Source organism: Sus scrofa, chromosome 9, assembly GCF_000003025.6.
Source record: "Sus scrofa isolate TJ Tabasco breed Duroc chromosome 9, Sscrofa11.1, whole genome shotgun sequence".
Taxonomy (NCBI): Eukaryota; Metazoa; Chordata; class Mammalia; order Artiodactyla; family Suidae; genus Sus; species Sus scrofa.
Window position 1 is genome coordinate 129,570,067 of NC_010451.4, and position 14,130 is coordinate 129,584,196.

At 47.2% G+C, this 14,130-nt stretch overlaps 2 protein-coding genes across 47 annotated transcripts in view; one reads left to right on the forward strand and one right to left on the reverse strand.

Moving 5' to 3' along the window:
* The window catches only part of PROX1 (prospero homeobox 1), a 55,990-nt gene extending 42,363 nt beyond the window's left edge, over positions 1 to 13,627 (reverse strand). The window contains exons 1-3 of one of the 14 annotated variants that reach the window (XM_005656754.3): positions 10,509 to 10,593; positions 10,267 to 10,372; positions 783 to 2,574 (exon numbers count right to left, since the gene is read on the reverse strand). In XM_005656754.3, coding sequence (XP_005656811.1) covers positions 783 to 2,507 — 1,725 coding nt within the window. In that variant the 5' untranslated portion in view covers positions 2,508 to 2,574; positions 10,267 to 10,372; positions 10,509 to 10,593. 14 annotated transcript variants of the gene reach the window in all.
* LOC106507881 overlaps positions 9,478 to 14,130 on the forward strand; it is a 193,601-nt gene continuing 188,948 nt past the window's right edge. For 23 of the 33 annotated variants that reach the window (XR_002335986.1, XR_002335991.1, XR_002336004.1 and 20 more), the window contains exons 1-2: positions 10,016 to 10,155; positions 10,446 to 10,581. Coding sequence is in view for 5 of the 33 variants with exons in the window: in XM_013989663.2 (XP_013845117.1) it covers positions 10,003 to 10,155; positions 10,446 to 10,943 (651 nt within the window). In the remaining 28 variants the exon portion in view is untranslated. Of the gene's footprint in view, positions 9,565 to 9,701; positions 9,895 to 9,978; positions 10,156 to 10,445; positions 10,966 to 11,348; positions 12,834 to 13,633; positions 14,081 to 14,130 lie in introns of those variants that run through there. The other 10 variants (XM_021063830.1, XM_013989664.2, XM_013989669.2 and 7 more) reach the window with 9 other exon arrangements.

The window sequence follows — 14,130 nt, forward strand, 5'->3', positions numbered from 1 at the left end:
TCTGTGTATGGCTGAACAGAGGTTAATCATGCATAGAGGCAGCTGCACCAGACCCAGAGAACAGACCTTGGGTGAACGGGAGAGAGACGGATGCCGTCTGAATAAATCAGTACCTGTATATTTCCTTAAAAAAAAAAAAAAAAAAAAGAAAGAAAAAAAAACCCCCACACACCTCACTTAAAGAATCAGGAGAGACTCCAACTTCCCATCCATATCCATCTTTCTCCCACGGCTGCCTCCCCCCAGTAAAGCGTCCCCCCCAAGATTTAATCAGGCCTTCTTTAAACGGACCAGGAGCCTCTCGGACAAGAGAATCCTTCTAATGGAATCTTAGGGATCTGAAAACGGACTTTTCTCTCTTTCCTCTATTATGAACCATACGACCTTAAAAAAAATCTGATCGAACTTAACATTACAGCAAGATTTTTTTCTTCCATCTCTACATCTGGTCTGGGGGCGGCGGGGGGAGAAGAAGAAGATATTAGAGGAAGAAACAGCAGGAAAAAAAAAAAAAAGACTGCTGCAAAAGTACAGATTAAATGCTAGCGCTCTGGGGCAACGCGCAACTTGTGAAAGTTGCCAAGAGGTGGGTTTTCTGGGACGCTCTTGTGCCACTGGAAGTGCCACGCGCCTGTCGATGAGAGCCTGTCACTGCAAGACTGCAGTGTCCAGAAGATGCTCATCTACATTATTCTAAACATTGTGTCCCCCTGACCTTTGGGGAAAGCCTTTGTGTTGGTTGGTTTGGGTTTGTGCTCCTTGAGGGGCAAACGAAAGGATATTGCACTTCCCGAGTAAGGTGAGATTTCGGACATGTCTTGAAGCTCTCCACACTCGGATTTGATGAGCGACAAGGAGAGCCCTTCTGCGGCGCTGGGTGGATGTGCTGGTGAACAAGGGTGGTGGCTCAGGTGGTGGGATGACATCTTGGTCCTCAGACTCGTGGTCTCCCTGGTTAAGTCTAGGGATTCAGGAGAGGCTCTGTCTTTTCCCGAGAAGGAGCCGGAGGGAGCACCTAACGGACTCTGAAACGGGTAGGCCATCAGGGGGAGGGGGAAGGGGTGGCGGAAGGTGGACGTGGTGAAGCCCGCGGTGGCCGACAGAGGCGACTGGTGCAGGGGCTGGTGGTGGCCGCCGGCGGGGGGGCCGGAGGCCGACTGGTCAGAGGAGTTTTTGCGGACCACCAGGGGCAGCGCTTCCGTCTGGTCGGTGGAACTGGGCATCTGCACGTTGCCGAAGGTGTCCAGGGGGTTCGGAATGATGACGTCGCCAAAGCACTGCAGGCGCTGGTTGGCGGTGTGGAAATTGTGGTTGTCCCCGTTGACTGCGAATCTGGCCTGGGGGATCTGGAGCGGGGGGAAGACCTGAGGAACCTGGCGGGAGGGCTTGGCCGAGAAGACTTTGACCACAGTGTCCACAACTTGCGACATGGCAGTGTTCAGTTCCTGTTTCAAGGTCTCGGCCAAATGTTTGCCTTCGGGTTGTAAGGAGTTTGGCCCGTGGTCTCTTTCTTTGTTGCTGCCTTCCCGCTTCGGCTTGTTTTCTGCCATCTCCTGCTCCCTGATCAGGGCCCGGGCGCGGTCGATGAACTGCCCTGGGTCCAGCTCGCACATCTCATTATCTGACCTCCCCACGGAGTCCTGGGCCCTGGCATCCAGCATCTCCGAGCGCATGCTGTCTTCAGACAGGTTACCATCTTCATCATTTTCAGAATCAGTGCTGTCATAGATTTGGTAGAACTTTTCCTGCAGCTGGCGCAGCTGTTTCTGCATGTCCTCCAGCTGCTGTTTCAGCTGTCGGCGCTCCTCTCGCTTCTGTTCTTTGCGGGCTGAAACCAGCTGCTGGAAACTCTGTTGCTGCTGCTGGGGCAGCTTCTGCTTGCGTTTGTTTTCTCGGTAACTTTCTCGGGGACTCACAGACTGCGGGGCCATCTCTCTTTCATTTTCATTGCCCCTTAATGCCACGCTGGGGGAATGGCTCATACCTCGGATTATATTCTCAACCCGGGCGCGCTTTGCTCTCAGGTGCTCGTCACACAAGCGATCCATATCAAACTGGCTCATAGTAGGCCTGCCAAAAGGGGAAAGACACTCAGGGGGGCTGTCTCTTGAAGAGTTGCTGCATATATCCTCCTGATGTACTTCGGAGCCTGTACTAGAGAGACCGCTGGCTTGGAAACTGGGCTCCGTGCCACCATTTTTGTTCATGTTATTTTTCAACAGCTGGGAAATTATGGTTGCTCCTGGAAAAGGCATCATGGCATCTTCATACGAGTTCGCCCTCTTCAGCAGCTTGCGGAGTACATTTGACTTTTCCCCATCTGCATGCTGCACCACTGAATACTCAACATCCTGCTCGGAACCTTGGGGATTCATGGCACTAAAAAACGTTGCTCTTGCCTTAGCAAAAAATGCAGATGCTGTCCCTACCGTCCTTTTCACTCCAATGTCAACTCTTCTCCTCTTGGTTTGCCGGCTTAAGAGGGCTGTGCTGTCATGGTCAGGCATCACTGGACAGTTATTGTGCCATCTTCAAAAGCTCGTCAGCTGGGCACAGCTCAAGAATCCCGGGACCCTGGCCAACAGAACAAAAGGACTGATGAATCATTTTCTTTAAATTTCTCCAAATTTCCTGACCTCAATCCTGAATCAAATGCAAAATGCATAGGCTCTGGGATTTATGGCACATTACAATTATTGCAATTTATTATGCACTCTGCTTGAAATGAAACATTTTTAAATATTTCTGCTCCACTGGTTTAAGATGGATTAAGATTAAAAAAAAAAAAAAAAAGCAAAAACTGCTTAAGCACCAGTAATATGATTCTCTTTCACAAATGCCTAAAATGATACTGTTTATCTTCAGAAGAAACAGTAGATTATAAGAACACAGCCTCTGACAACCGATTGATTAAATTTTGGGCATTGAGATTCATATTACAAAAGAAGATAAAAGTGGTCTACACTTCAGAAATAAGGTTAAATTTTGAGGATGCATGAAATTTGGAGGAAAAATTCCATTTCTGCAAGAAAATTATTGTGGCTTTAATGCCAAGGAGGGGAAAAAAAAGCTCTAAAAATGCAAATATTTCATGCGCACCCTTTATTACTGAATTTTAAAATATTTTTGTCATATGTGAAACGGGAAAGAGAATACTCCCATCAGCATCTTTCCAACATAAATGGTCAATTTAACATGGAAATAAATGCACAAATACTCATTTCACAAGTCTGCTTATTTAGCACAGATAGGCGTTTTTGAGTACTAAAATCACATGAGAAGATGGTATCTGTTGCTAGATTTTAATGTAAGTATGGGAATATTTATAAATTTTCCTGATGTCTTTTTGATGACTGAAATTATTATAAAGTTGGACTCGGTGCAAAAGAAGGGCACTGTCCCATTTTAGAAATCAATATGTGGAAAACAATAAATTGAATGAGGCAAAAGGATAAATACATCTTCAGCACTAGGTATTTTTTCTATAAACTGCCAAAATCATACTTCAAATGCCTAAAGAAACTCTTTTTAACACAGGCCAGTTGTGACTCATTTCTTAGGCCAAATTAAAGGGGGGGGGGAACCCCAGGAAATAAAAAGACTGAAAGAAGATACATAAAGAAGAAAGAAAATAACATCAGTTAAACCTGTAAGAAAGGGACATCCCATCTCTGCCTATGAACTTCCATTGTTTCTTGAGAACACGATATGCAAAGAGAACATCTTTCCTCGCATTTTATAAAAGGCACTTGACATATTTTGAGACTTACGCACCGGTGATGCTAACCCCAAATTTGTATAAAACGTTAAGATGTCACATCTTTTTGCTTGCAACGAACGTTTTATGAAGAAAATAAAAATATTTTTCCCACAGCGTTTATCTAATATGAAACTTCACGTTTGCTTAACAGAGCACATCTTCACAATAACAGGGTCTATTGCCAAAGGCAGCGTGCAGAGTGTTTGGAAGAGCTCCCATCTCTTTCGGTTCACCTGTAAAAACATCTACGTGCTCCCTAGGACTGCATCTGTGGCTAGTTTTAAAGAATGACTATCCATGCAAATAGGCATAATTTCAGCATGAAATAACCTGTAAAAATCAAGAAATGCTCCATGCTTAGATGGCAACGTGCATTATTTTTTTTTTAAGCAACAAAGATTTCCTCATGCAGTCCTTGTTCCCAGTTTTTATGTGAAGATAGAACATTCAAAGAAAGCCTGTTTCAGTGTGTCAAGAAAGCAACAAGATGCTTCTTTATAGGTTTTCTGTATGCTTGTGGATGAAATACATTTTTTATGTCTCAGGATAAAACTTGGAATGGAAACAGATCTTGAAAACTTCCAAGGAGGGGCCCAAACTGAATTCAGAAGGATTGCGACTCCCCCTCACACACTAATAATTGAAATTGGTTTCAGGAATACGAAGATGCAATGGCAACAATTTCACTAGCACGTTAGATCTGAAAAATCAGGTGTGGCTGTCAGGTGAGAGAAAGAAAAGGGGGAGACTGAGACAAACAAGAAAAAGGATGAATTGTTTTAAAGATGAGACAGACTTGCATTTGTGGGGTGGGGGAGACTCTTTGCAAGGAAGATGTGTGTGTCTATCAGCTTTCCAAAAATGGAGTTTACTGCCATCACTTAAAATTTTTGCCTTCTCTTTCTTTGTGCAAATAATGTTCTCTTTACTATCCCCTGAAAAGCACACAGAGCTCCAGTCAAAACGTTAACAAACTTTCTCAGTATTTTTCTTCCCCTGTTCCTCTTAACATCCAATCTCGATTTTCCCCCTACTCATCCTTGCTCCCGGAAGAGCATCTCCACAACAGAGGCTCAGAAACGACACGCTGGGGTAAGAGATGAGCCCAAGGTCATCTCCAGCCATCCTTCCTTTTCCGACTGCCATTCACCTCTGCGTCAATTGTACTTCCTCCCATCTAGCCCAGGTATCAACAGCTGCATTCCCACCTCGTGCCTGAGCCAAGAGGAGGGCTGTGCTCTTCCTAAGGCAGAAAGAAATGATATTCTCATCCTCAGCCGAGAGTAAGTGTACATAAAACATGCTTGTTGGGTCCTTTAAGAAGAAAATATCCTGTTCACTTCTTTCAGACTCACCACAGGAAACTGATGTTTGCCATTCTCTTTCAACTGGTCATTCTTAGATTAAATAATGATTCATTTCTGTTCTGGGCTACGAGCATGCATATACTTTTGGGGTTTATTGTAAAATATCAGCTGACACATAACCTTCAGGACAGAACAAATGGGAGAACGAGGCAAAGTTATGTAATCCAGCAAGACAAGGCATTATATTAATAGGTATGAATAATTAAATGTACCTCTACCTATAGCTTTGACCTAAACTCAGAAATAAAGGTATAGCAGTCGCATACATTAGGATTATAACCCGTGGAGGTTATAGACGAGATTAAATAATTAGAACTGGTTGACAGTAATACTTTATTAGCATCGTGTTCCATAAATAAGATATATATATATATGGAGATATATATATATATGAATATATTACCACTGACTACAATGTAAGTTAAATCACTTGAAAACCCTCTCAAAGGCTCTTCTGTGATCGCACCATTCAGAATTTAGAGAATGCTGTGGAATGAATTTATCATTGATATCATCCTGTCCATTAAGAGTTTAAAAATTCCTTTATTTCTCCATATACGTACTCAGCCACATCTCTCAACGACCATTATTCTTGATTCTCATTATATTTTAATATTCATATTTATTTTGAGTTTAACCAGGCAACGTGTGAAATCTTTTGATCAGCACCAGGGAATATCAATACCAGCGAGTGTGCAGAAAAATAACAATGTGGAATTTGAATTCCAATGTATTATTGATCAGGTACACATATTCTATTCTCGTAAACTCCTCTTCAATTAATATGAAAATCTACATGGAATATTTTTATTATTAAATATTGTGCTGTGTCACTTGGGCATCTAACTACACAAATGCTGTCATAATTCCTATACAAGGGCTATCTTCGCTTGGCAGCTTCCTCCCAGAAAAAAGATAGGAACAGACATCCCAGTGTGATCGAGTCAGATTTTTAACTACTCCAACCGAGTCTTCATTAAAATCTGAATTATCTGCAGAATGTCAGAGAATTTAACGTGGAGAATCCTAAGGAAGCTGAGGACAGTGTTAGGAGAAAAGAATTTTCAGGGAAGAAGTTCAAAGGAACACTGTCGTGTGATGGAGAAAGTGGTTCAATGCTCCACTTTAAGAAAGAAGTCATTTGGGGAAGGGCAAGGAACTTTTATGCATCTATCTGGAGTCCAGATTCTGGACAAAGAAGTGCCCGCTGTGGTTATTATTCACATAGTTCAGTCGAATCTTTCAGGAGATGGGGAAGTGGCAGGGTGGCATGGCTTCCTGCTTGGATTATTCAGATTATTGGTCCTTGTTGACAGAATGATGTGAGGACATTGTCGAAACCTCGCCTTTACTTCTTTTAGAAAACCACCTTTGAGTGGGCCTCTGATCTCCTTGGTTCAACCTGGCTATGAAATCTCAAGTGGAATGACACTAACAAAGAACATTGGAAATCTGTCTGGAAATCAGAAGTTCAGAAGGGAAATCAGATGATTTCATTTAGGAACTCCCCACCCCTGCCCCCTACCAAGCTGTCTCCTTTGCTGTATTTAAAAGTTCATTTCTGCCAATTAGCGACTTTTCCTTTGGAGATGTTTCGGCTTGCTGTCAGGTTAAGGAAGCCTTTGATGTTTATTGTGAAGAATCCGCTTGATATTAGCGAATGCTTAAATTAACTAAGATTGCATTTCAAAATCTCCTATCAGGCTTTAATATTTCCTATCATGAGAATTCTCAAATCATAACCATTTCACTCAAAATTCCTCCCTTCCATCAAAAACTCCATACATTTTCTGCCTGCAAAAGGAACACAGAACATTTACAGAGACAGGCCTAAAATATTCATTTCTCCTTATTTAAAAAGCAGTAATTCACCAAATTAGTAAATAAAAAAAGAGAGTGAGAAATAACTTCACGAAAAAACACACTTTCTGAAGAGAACGGAAATACTCTATGTGTCCTTTGAAGCTTTAGAAAACACCAGGCAATAAGGTTTGAGAAATTCCTTATGGATACATCCTTTCCCATTTATCCAGGTACATAATGAAAACCCAATAAGAATATATCACGCACAATCCATCTTCATATTCTAAAATCAGGAACATTTTATAATCTTTTGTTAATCCCAAACCTAAAAAGTCCTTCCATTACCAGTCGCAGATGCAAAACAATGCCTAGAAGAAATTCGTGCAAAAAGGCCTATTTCACTTTGAACAAATCAAGAGCAAGCCTGGTAGCTAGGTTATGTTTTAGGATTGTAAGGGCTACTTATCAAGGAAAGATGCTGGGGAATGAATAAAGTGAGAACAAAGATGCATGACTTTTTCCCCACAAGGTGGTGATTAAACGAAACAGAATTCTGCATCATGGACACATAAAAATATCAGCAAGTGCCAAGCACAGATAACCCTTATTAAAAATAAAGCAAGGGAACATATCCCTAAATGACATTTTAATTACAAAAGAACTTCAAAAGCATGCAAGCAAAGTACTGGGAGGAACTTGCACGTTTAATTTGAAAGAATAAATGACACATACTCTCTCATTTTCATGAAACAATGACCATCACCCCAGCCACCAAACCAACCAACAAAAACCATTCGCCACCTAAGCTATTTCTGTGCCACTCAAGAAGGAGCCTGTCTAACGAAAAATTTTAAAGGTCAGATTTTAAGAATCCAGATACACTGTTAACCCAGAATTCTCAATAGCTTCCCTCACACGTGAAGCCACGGTCCTTACCTTCGTCTGTGTCACCACGGCAGAGCCAGGTCCATGTTGTCACACATGGACAGGGCAACCAGATTACCCCCTCTCTCTTCCTCACCACCCACAGCCCATTGCGTTTGGCAAAGGCTCAGAAGTTCTTGCAAGATACTCTTCAGAGACCTGGCTGCCTGCATCTTGCATCAAATAGAAAAGCACAGTTTTCCTTCCCCATCAAAGTAAGAACCAGGACATCTGGCACATGTCTGGTACAATGACAGGCTCATTCTACTTTACGAGCGTATTTAACATATGACTTGAAAGAGTTCATGCACACACCCATTCTTTCTGGGCAGGGAAAAAGCAGCACGCTAAAAAGATAGGCTTTCACAACAGTAACACTTTCAAACTGACTTTGGTATTCTTGGCAGTTACACACACCACCCATGGATGTCCAACACCACACAGACACACACACACACACACACACACAAAAGACTGCTCTCACCACTCCCCCCAGGCTCTCCCCACCCCCGACACCCTCACAGACCTGGGAGACAGGCGCAAACAAGAGGGAAAAGCAAAGAGAAAGTCAATCTCTCTCCACCTGCTGCCTGAAGTGGGGGTACTTTCAGCTGCCTGGCCGACAGGAGCCTGAGACACAGCCTCGGCAGCAGCCTGCCAACATCCTTAAGGAAAATAAACAAACACATACCAACTTGTCCCCCCGCCCCCCTTCCAAACCAAAGAACTCACATGGCAGGGCTCACAACATGACAACAGCCCAGTTCCCATTAGTCTGGACAATCCTATTACCCAGGGCAACCATAAATTCATAAACCTCTGCAACCCTGGAGCGTGCACTGTGGCCTGGAACTGTTCAGACGCACACAGACACAGAGGAAATTTGCACCTGTCTTTCTTGACACAACACACCTGTCAGGCCCTGCCCATGTGCAGACTTGGGCTAATAGACCTCTGCCTAGCGAGGGTAGGAAAGGACATTTATTTTTTTGTAAAAGAAGATTATAGATGGGTGGGGCGGGGGGAAGAGCTAGAGAAAAGACTTCTAGCCTTGACTTTGAGAGAAGGCCACCCTGTGCTCGCACTGTTTTTATAAGCTCCAGGAGACAACGCAGACCTTCTTGGAAAAATAAAAAACAGGCAGGTGAGTTCCCAGCCTTCCCCCAGGCAGAGTGGGTTCTGGATTGCCAAGAACAGCAGTTTCCCACTCCAACCTGCCTCCTTGGGCTATTGAAGACTGTCGCTCAACCCCTCCTCCCAGTTCTTCCCTCCGCCTGCCTGGAGGACTCTCAACTTCCGAAAAAAGCTCAAAAGTGGCGGGAGACCTGAGAGTCTCTCTCCAAAGCTACTCCCCTTTACCTCCCTCCTGCCCCCCTCCCACCTCACCCCTCCAACCCACAATCTCCACCTACGTACAGTTTTAACCGGAGGAGTAAGTGGCGGGCACATCAGAAGAACAAACAACTTGCTAAACTGGGCTCTGGGTGATGTTTTCCCCCGGACTTGCCCTCTGGTCCCCCTCCTTGTCTGTTCAGGCCAGATAGCAGCGCTTCCCGCCCCCTCACTATTCTTCCCTGTAACAATCACCCTCACCTCTGCTCTCCTCCCTCTCCGGCCCTCCGAAGTGGGGCAGAACCGTAGGTACCACCCAGACCCACCAAGATCAGATCCAAGCAGCCCAACCAGCCGCGTCGACTGCCAGCGATGACTGTGAGCACATCCGCTGCCCCCACCCGGACCGCGATCCTTCTGTCCCCCCGCGGCGCTCCGGCCCCAGCCCCTCCACACCACGCGACCCCCTGAGGCTCCCGGGGCCATCTTACCCCCTACGCAACTTGACCCAGCCCCTGGGTCCTGGGAGCTCGGGAGAGGGGCGCCGCGCTCGTTTCCCGGGACCATCTCGCCACTGCTCCAAGCCGCATTTCAACATTTCGCCTTCGACAGCGGTCGGAGAGGAAAGTAATAGAGCGCCCCCCTCCTCCCTCTCCCTTCCTCCCGACTCCCTGGCCCTCTGCTGGGGTTAAAAAGGAGAAGTGAAAGGTATGCAAATGACAAGCAAATTGGAAGAGCCTGGAAGAAAGGCAGCTCTAATAAACAAGACAAAGAGAAAGGACGTGGGGACTGGCCCAGGAGTTTTCACCCGGGGAGATGGGAAGGATGGAGCTGGGAGGAGAGCGGGGACCCAGACGAACAAAAAGCAAGCCGGTCCCCCTCGCGGTCCTCTCTCCCGAGAAGAGAGGGCGAGAGAAAGAAGGAAAGGAAGCAAACGCCTCCTCACCCCCCAGAAACAGTACACAAAAGGTGACAAGATCAGCGACAAGTCCAGCACTCTCAGCCTCCCCCCGCCGCCACCACCACCCCCAAGCCGCCAGCAGGAAAGAGAAAGAAATAAAAGCCAAACGGATCACTTACTCTTAGGGACTGGGAGGAGCGGAGCGCTGAGTTCCACTGAGGCTCCAGCTTAGAAACTGTTTAGAGGCTATTTTATTAGGATTCATTTCAAGAGCACCATTTTATCCTGGGGGGGGGTGGGGAAGAGGTTTACACGGGGCTGAGTAACGGGAGTCTCTTTTCTTCTCTTCCCATTCAAGAACAAGCCGGTGCAAGTGATTCTGGAAAAGGGGAGGGGACTCGCGAGGGGAGAAGATACTTACGCGGTGCAGAGAGCAGTGGGACCGAGCCTTTTTTGCAGGCGGAGAGAGGAAAACACACGCGCGCACACACACGGTGAGATCTTGCGGGTGATGAATATGATAATTGGACCAGGGACGGTGGGTCCGTGCGGGAGCGCGCGAGCGGGCCGAGGGGGAGAGGGAGATGGGACAGCCAGAGCAGGATGGCCAGGGAGAGGAGAGGGGGCGAGGAGGGCAGCGAGGAGAGGGGAAGAGAAGAGGCGAGAGGAGGACCGCCGAGGATCGGAGAGAGGAGGAGAGGGAGGAGGAGGAGAGGAGAGGAGCGAAGCGGAGAGGGAGCGGGCGGACCCGGCGAGAGCTCTTTTGCGCCGCTCTGCTCTCCCCGGCTGCAATGGTGTATTATTTCCGAGCGCTCCCTCAGCTGAGGGCTCCGCTCCACAACAAGATTTACTTTAAGACACAGCTGAAGGAAACAGGAAGACTGCACGTCACAGTCTGACTGACGTACCCGGCCCCAGCACCCAATCGCGAGGCGCCTTCGGATTCAAGGGGGGATAGCGAGGCAAGAGAACTTGGGAGGAAAAAAAAAATATATAAAAGGGGTGGGGGTGAGGGGCTGGGAGGAGAGGAGGGGAGAGGGGCCCCGCGCTCCCCTCCCCCGCCTCCATGCCCGGCCCCCACCCTCACCCTCGCCCAGCCGCTGCTTCGGGGCGCCGGGATCGCCGCGCCGGGGCCGGAGCGAGCCATCTGCGGGCACTGTGCAAAGCGGGCGGGCGACCGCGCCAGCGCCGCTCGGCTCACGATCGCTCTTCCAGGACGCAGGTCCTTTTTTTTTTTTTTTCTTTTCCCTTCATTTCCCAGATACCGCTGATCAAGTTGGCCGAGCCGCCGAGCGAGTGAGCGCTCCTCGGACAGGGGTGCAGGAAGGCACGGAAAAGTGTTACTGGAGAATAAGTGGGGGTTTGAGGGGTGGGGATGGCATCAGAGAAGGGAGTGGGGCTCCTCAAATCCTTCCACTTTTTAAACGATCATAGCTAGTATCAAGAATACGTGTCATCCTCCCTTCCTTTGAAAGGGGAGGTGGACAATAAAATACAGGTAGGTTTGGGATGAAAACAATAGGTGCTAGAGGTTTCACGCCGGCTTTATTGCATCTGATATTAGAAGACCAGTTTTGGCTGAATCCTAGTCAATCTCCGGTCAAAACTGTTAGGCAGAAGAAGATTTGTCCTTGGTTACCTCTGACAGCGTTGTTTGGATTGTAGGTACAGCAGCCTTTATGGAAAAAAAAAATGTTGCAAACATTACCACACGATTACCGCTCAGTAACTCACTCACCCCAGAATGATCAAAGAGAGGGGTTTCATCGAGGATTTACACAGTTTTGACGCCTAGGTAGCAAACTTTAAAGTTTCCTGGGTAAGAAATTTCAAACGCTTAAATTTCGGGCTTCTAAGTCAAGCCATAGAAAACTCACTTTGGTTTGACATTTCTTGGACGAAAAAGAGCCCGCACGATTTCTTCAGATAAGGTGGCTCTTAAAGAACTTCTTGGGATTTGCAAGTTGCTATCGCTAAAGCGCAAGCTTCCAGCGGCAGCGAGAATGTCTCTTTCCCCGGGAACAGTAAACGGCTTTTAATAAAGCCACCGCGTTTATGACCTAAAGATCCTATAAAAGCTAGGACTTGCAAGGGCTGCGAAGCAGAAACATTCATACCTAGTCAATTAGACACTCCTTTTTTTGGTAGGATGGAGACAAGTGTGTTTCGTGTGTCCCTCGAATTTAATTAGATCAAAGGTTGAATCATGTTGCGCCTGTGACGACAGGATGTTTATGAAGTGTGTTACAAGTACACTGACCGACCACGACCACCATCTTCTGCAACACACACACACACACACACTTTTTCTAGGACATTTACAATTTCAGTCCCAAATTCATCAAACTGTGAAGAAGTCTAATTTTGAATAAGAACAGTGATGCTAATACATTAGTTCGAGTCCTTACCCCGTAGGGAACTTTTGGCACGGGATTCAACCATTGAGAAAAAGAAAAAACAAAGTCAGGCCGGCCTGGTTAGGTGTTGCGGATAAGAAAAAAAGACTCGCTTGAACACCCCCAGCCTTCGTTTCTCCCCTTTCACCGCCTCCAAACACTCCCTCCACCCCATTAGGGAAACCACAGAGACGCTGGCAAACACACCACCCATACTTCCAATAATCGACTATTGTATCAAGTGTTCTAATCGGGATGTGACAATTTAGGCTGGGGACAGAAATAATCTAGCAACGTGCCCATTAGATACAGAATGGAATAATGTCTCTATTGGTTGGGTCCTTTTCGAGGTAAGCGGGTGTACTGAGGGGAGAAATTTGGGTTCTGCGAAATGTATCAGGGCTACTTCCTTTCTTCTTTTTCCTCCTATTATTTTCTTCGAGTATCCCAGTAGGGCCTTGTTAGCGCCGGCCCACAAATAAACTGGCAGGAGTAAAGGACACATGCCCTCCACACCTTAAAACCATCTGCTCAGTCTGACATTTAAAAGGGAGAAGGGCAGGGAAGGAGGGGTGGGAGAAGGGGGAAGAAAGGAAGCTGAGAGGGAGAAAAGGTTCAGACTCGGGAAGGAAAAGGCTTGAACTTTAGCCCAGAAGTTTATGTCAATTGCACCCAGCGCTCGGGCGCACGTTTTGCACACACTACGCCCGGGGACTGGCGGCAGCAAAAGTTCCCCGTGAGCCCCAGTAAGTCTTTTATCACTCCCGGGGGAAGGTAGGCCGGAGTTGAAGTCGGGGTAACCCGCTTGGCAAACGAGGAAGCTCCCCCACCCCCAGCCTCGGCGGCAGAGGCTCGCGGCTCGCCAGCTCTGCCGCGGCGGTTCGCAGCCCGCATTTGGGCGCAAGAGTGGCTTGTTGATAGAGGAGAGCGCGCGACGCTGGTTGAGCGAACTCGGTCCGCAGCCCGGCTCCGCGAGCTGCGTCTGCGGAGCCCAGTCCTGTCCCCTAATGTCTGGGCGACGTACAGGCCAGACTCCTGGCAACCTCTCTCACCAGAGCTGCGGCGTTCTCCCGGGTCTCGGGCGGCCCTGGAGCAAGGCGAGAGGCCCGAGCCCCCTATCTCGGGCTACTCCCGGTTTGTTTTCTGATAGGAGCGAAGCGATCAGTCAGCCCGGAGACGAGGAGTCGCCTAGATATTGGCTCGGTCCCTGAAACCAGCGGCCAAGCCTAGGGTCAGTCCCTTTCTCCGCCCCATTGCCCACACGACCCCAATAACTTAAAAGTTAACACAAGTTCTGACCCGTCTTCCAACAAACCCCATCCTTACGGGCTGCGTTTGCTTATTTATCTGTGCGTTCTTAGTCAAACTCTTGCCCTTATCGCCTATGCATCTGGTTCTGGGTGAAACACCCTTCGCCTGGACATTTCCTCCGTGTATTCCCCCCTCGGGGTTCTTGCTTAAAGCCAGTAGGTGCGGACAGGAGAGAAGACTGCATAGAAGTAATTTAAAACCTTACAACCAACCATCAGCAGATCCTCAACAAACCGATTCTAGGAATTTCGACCAGATCCAGTTGAGAGACAAACGTGGATATTTATTTCAGGAGGATGCTGGAGATCCAGCCTGGACACACACACACCACCATCC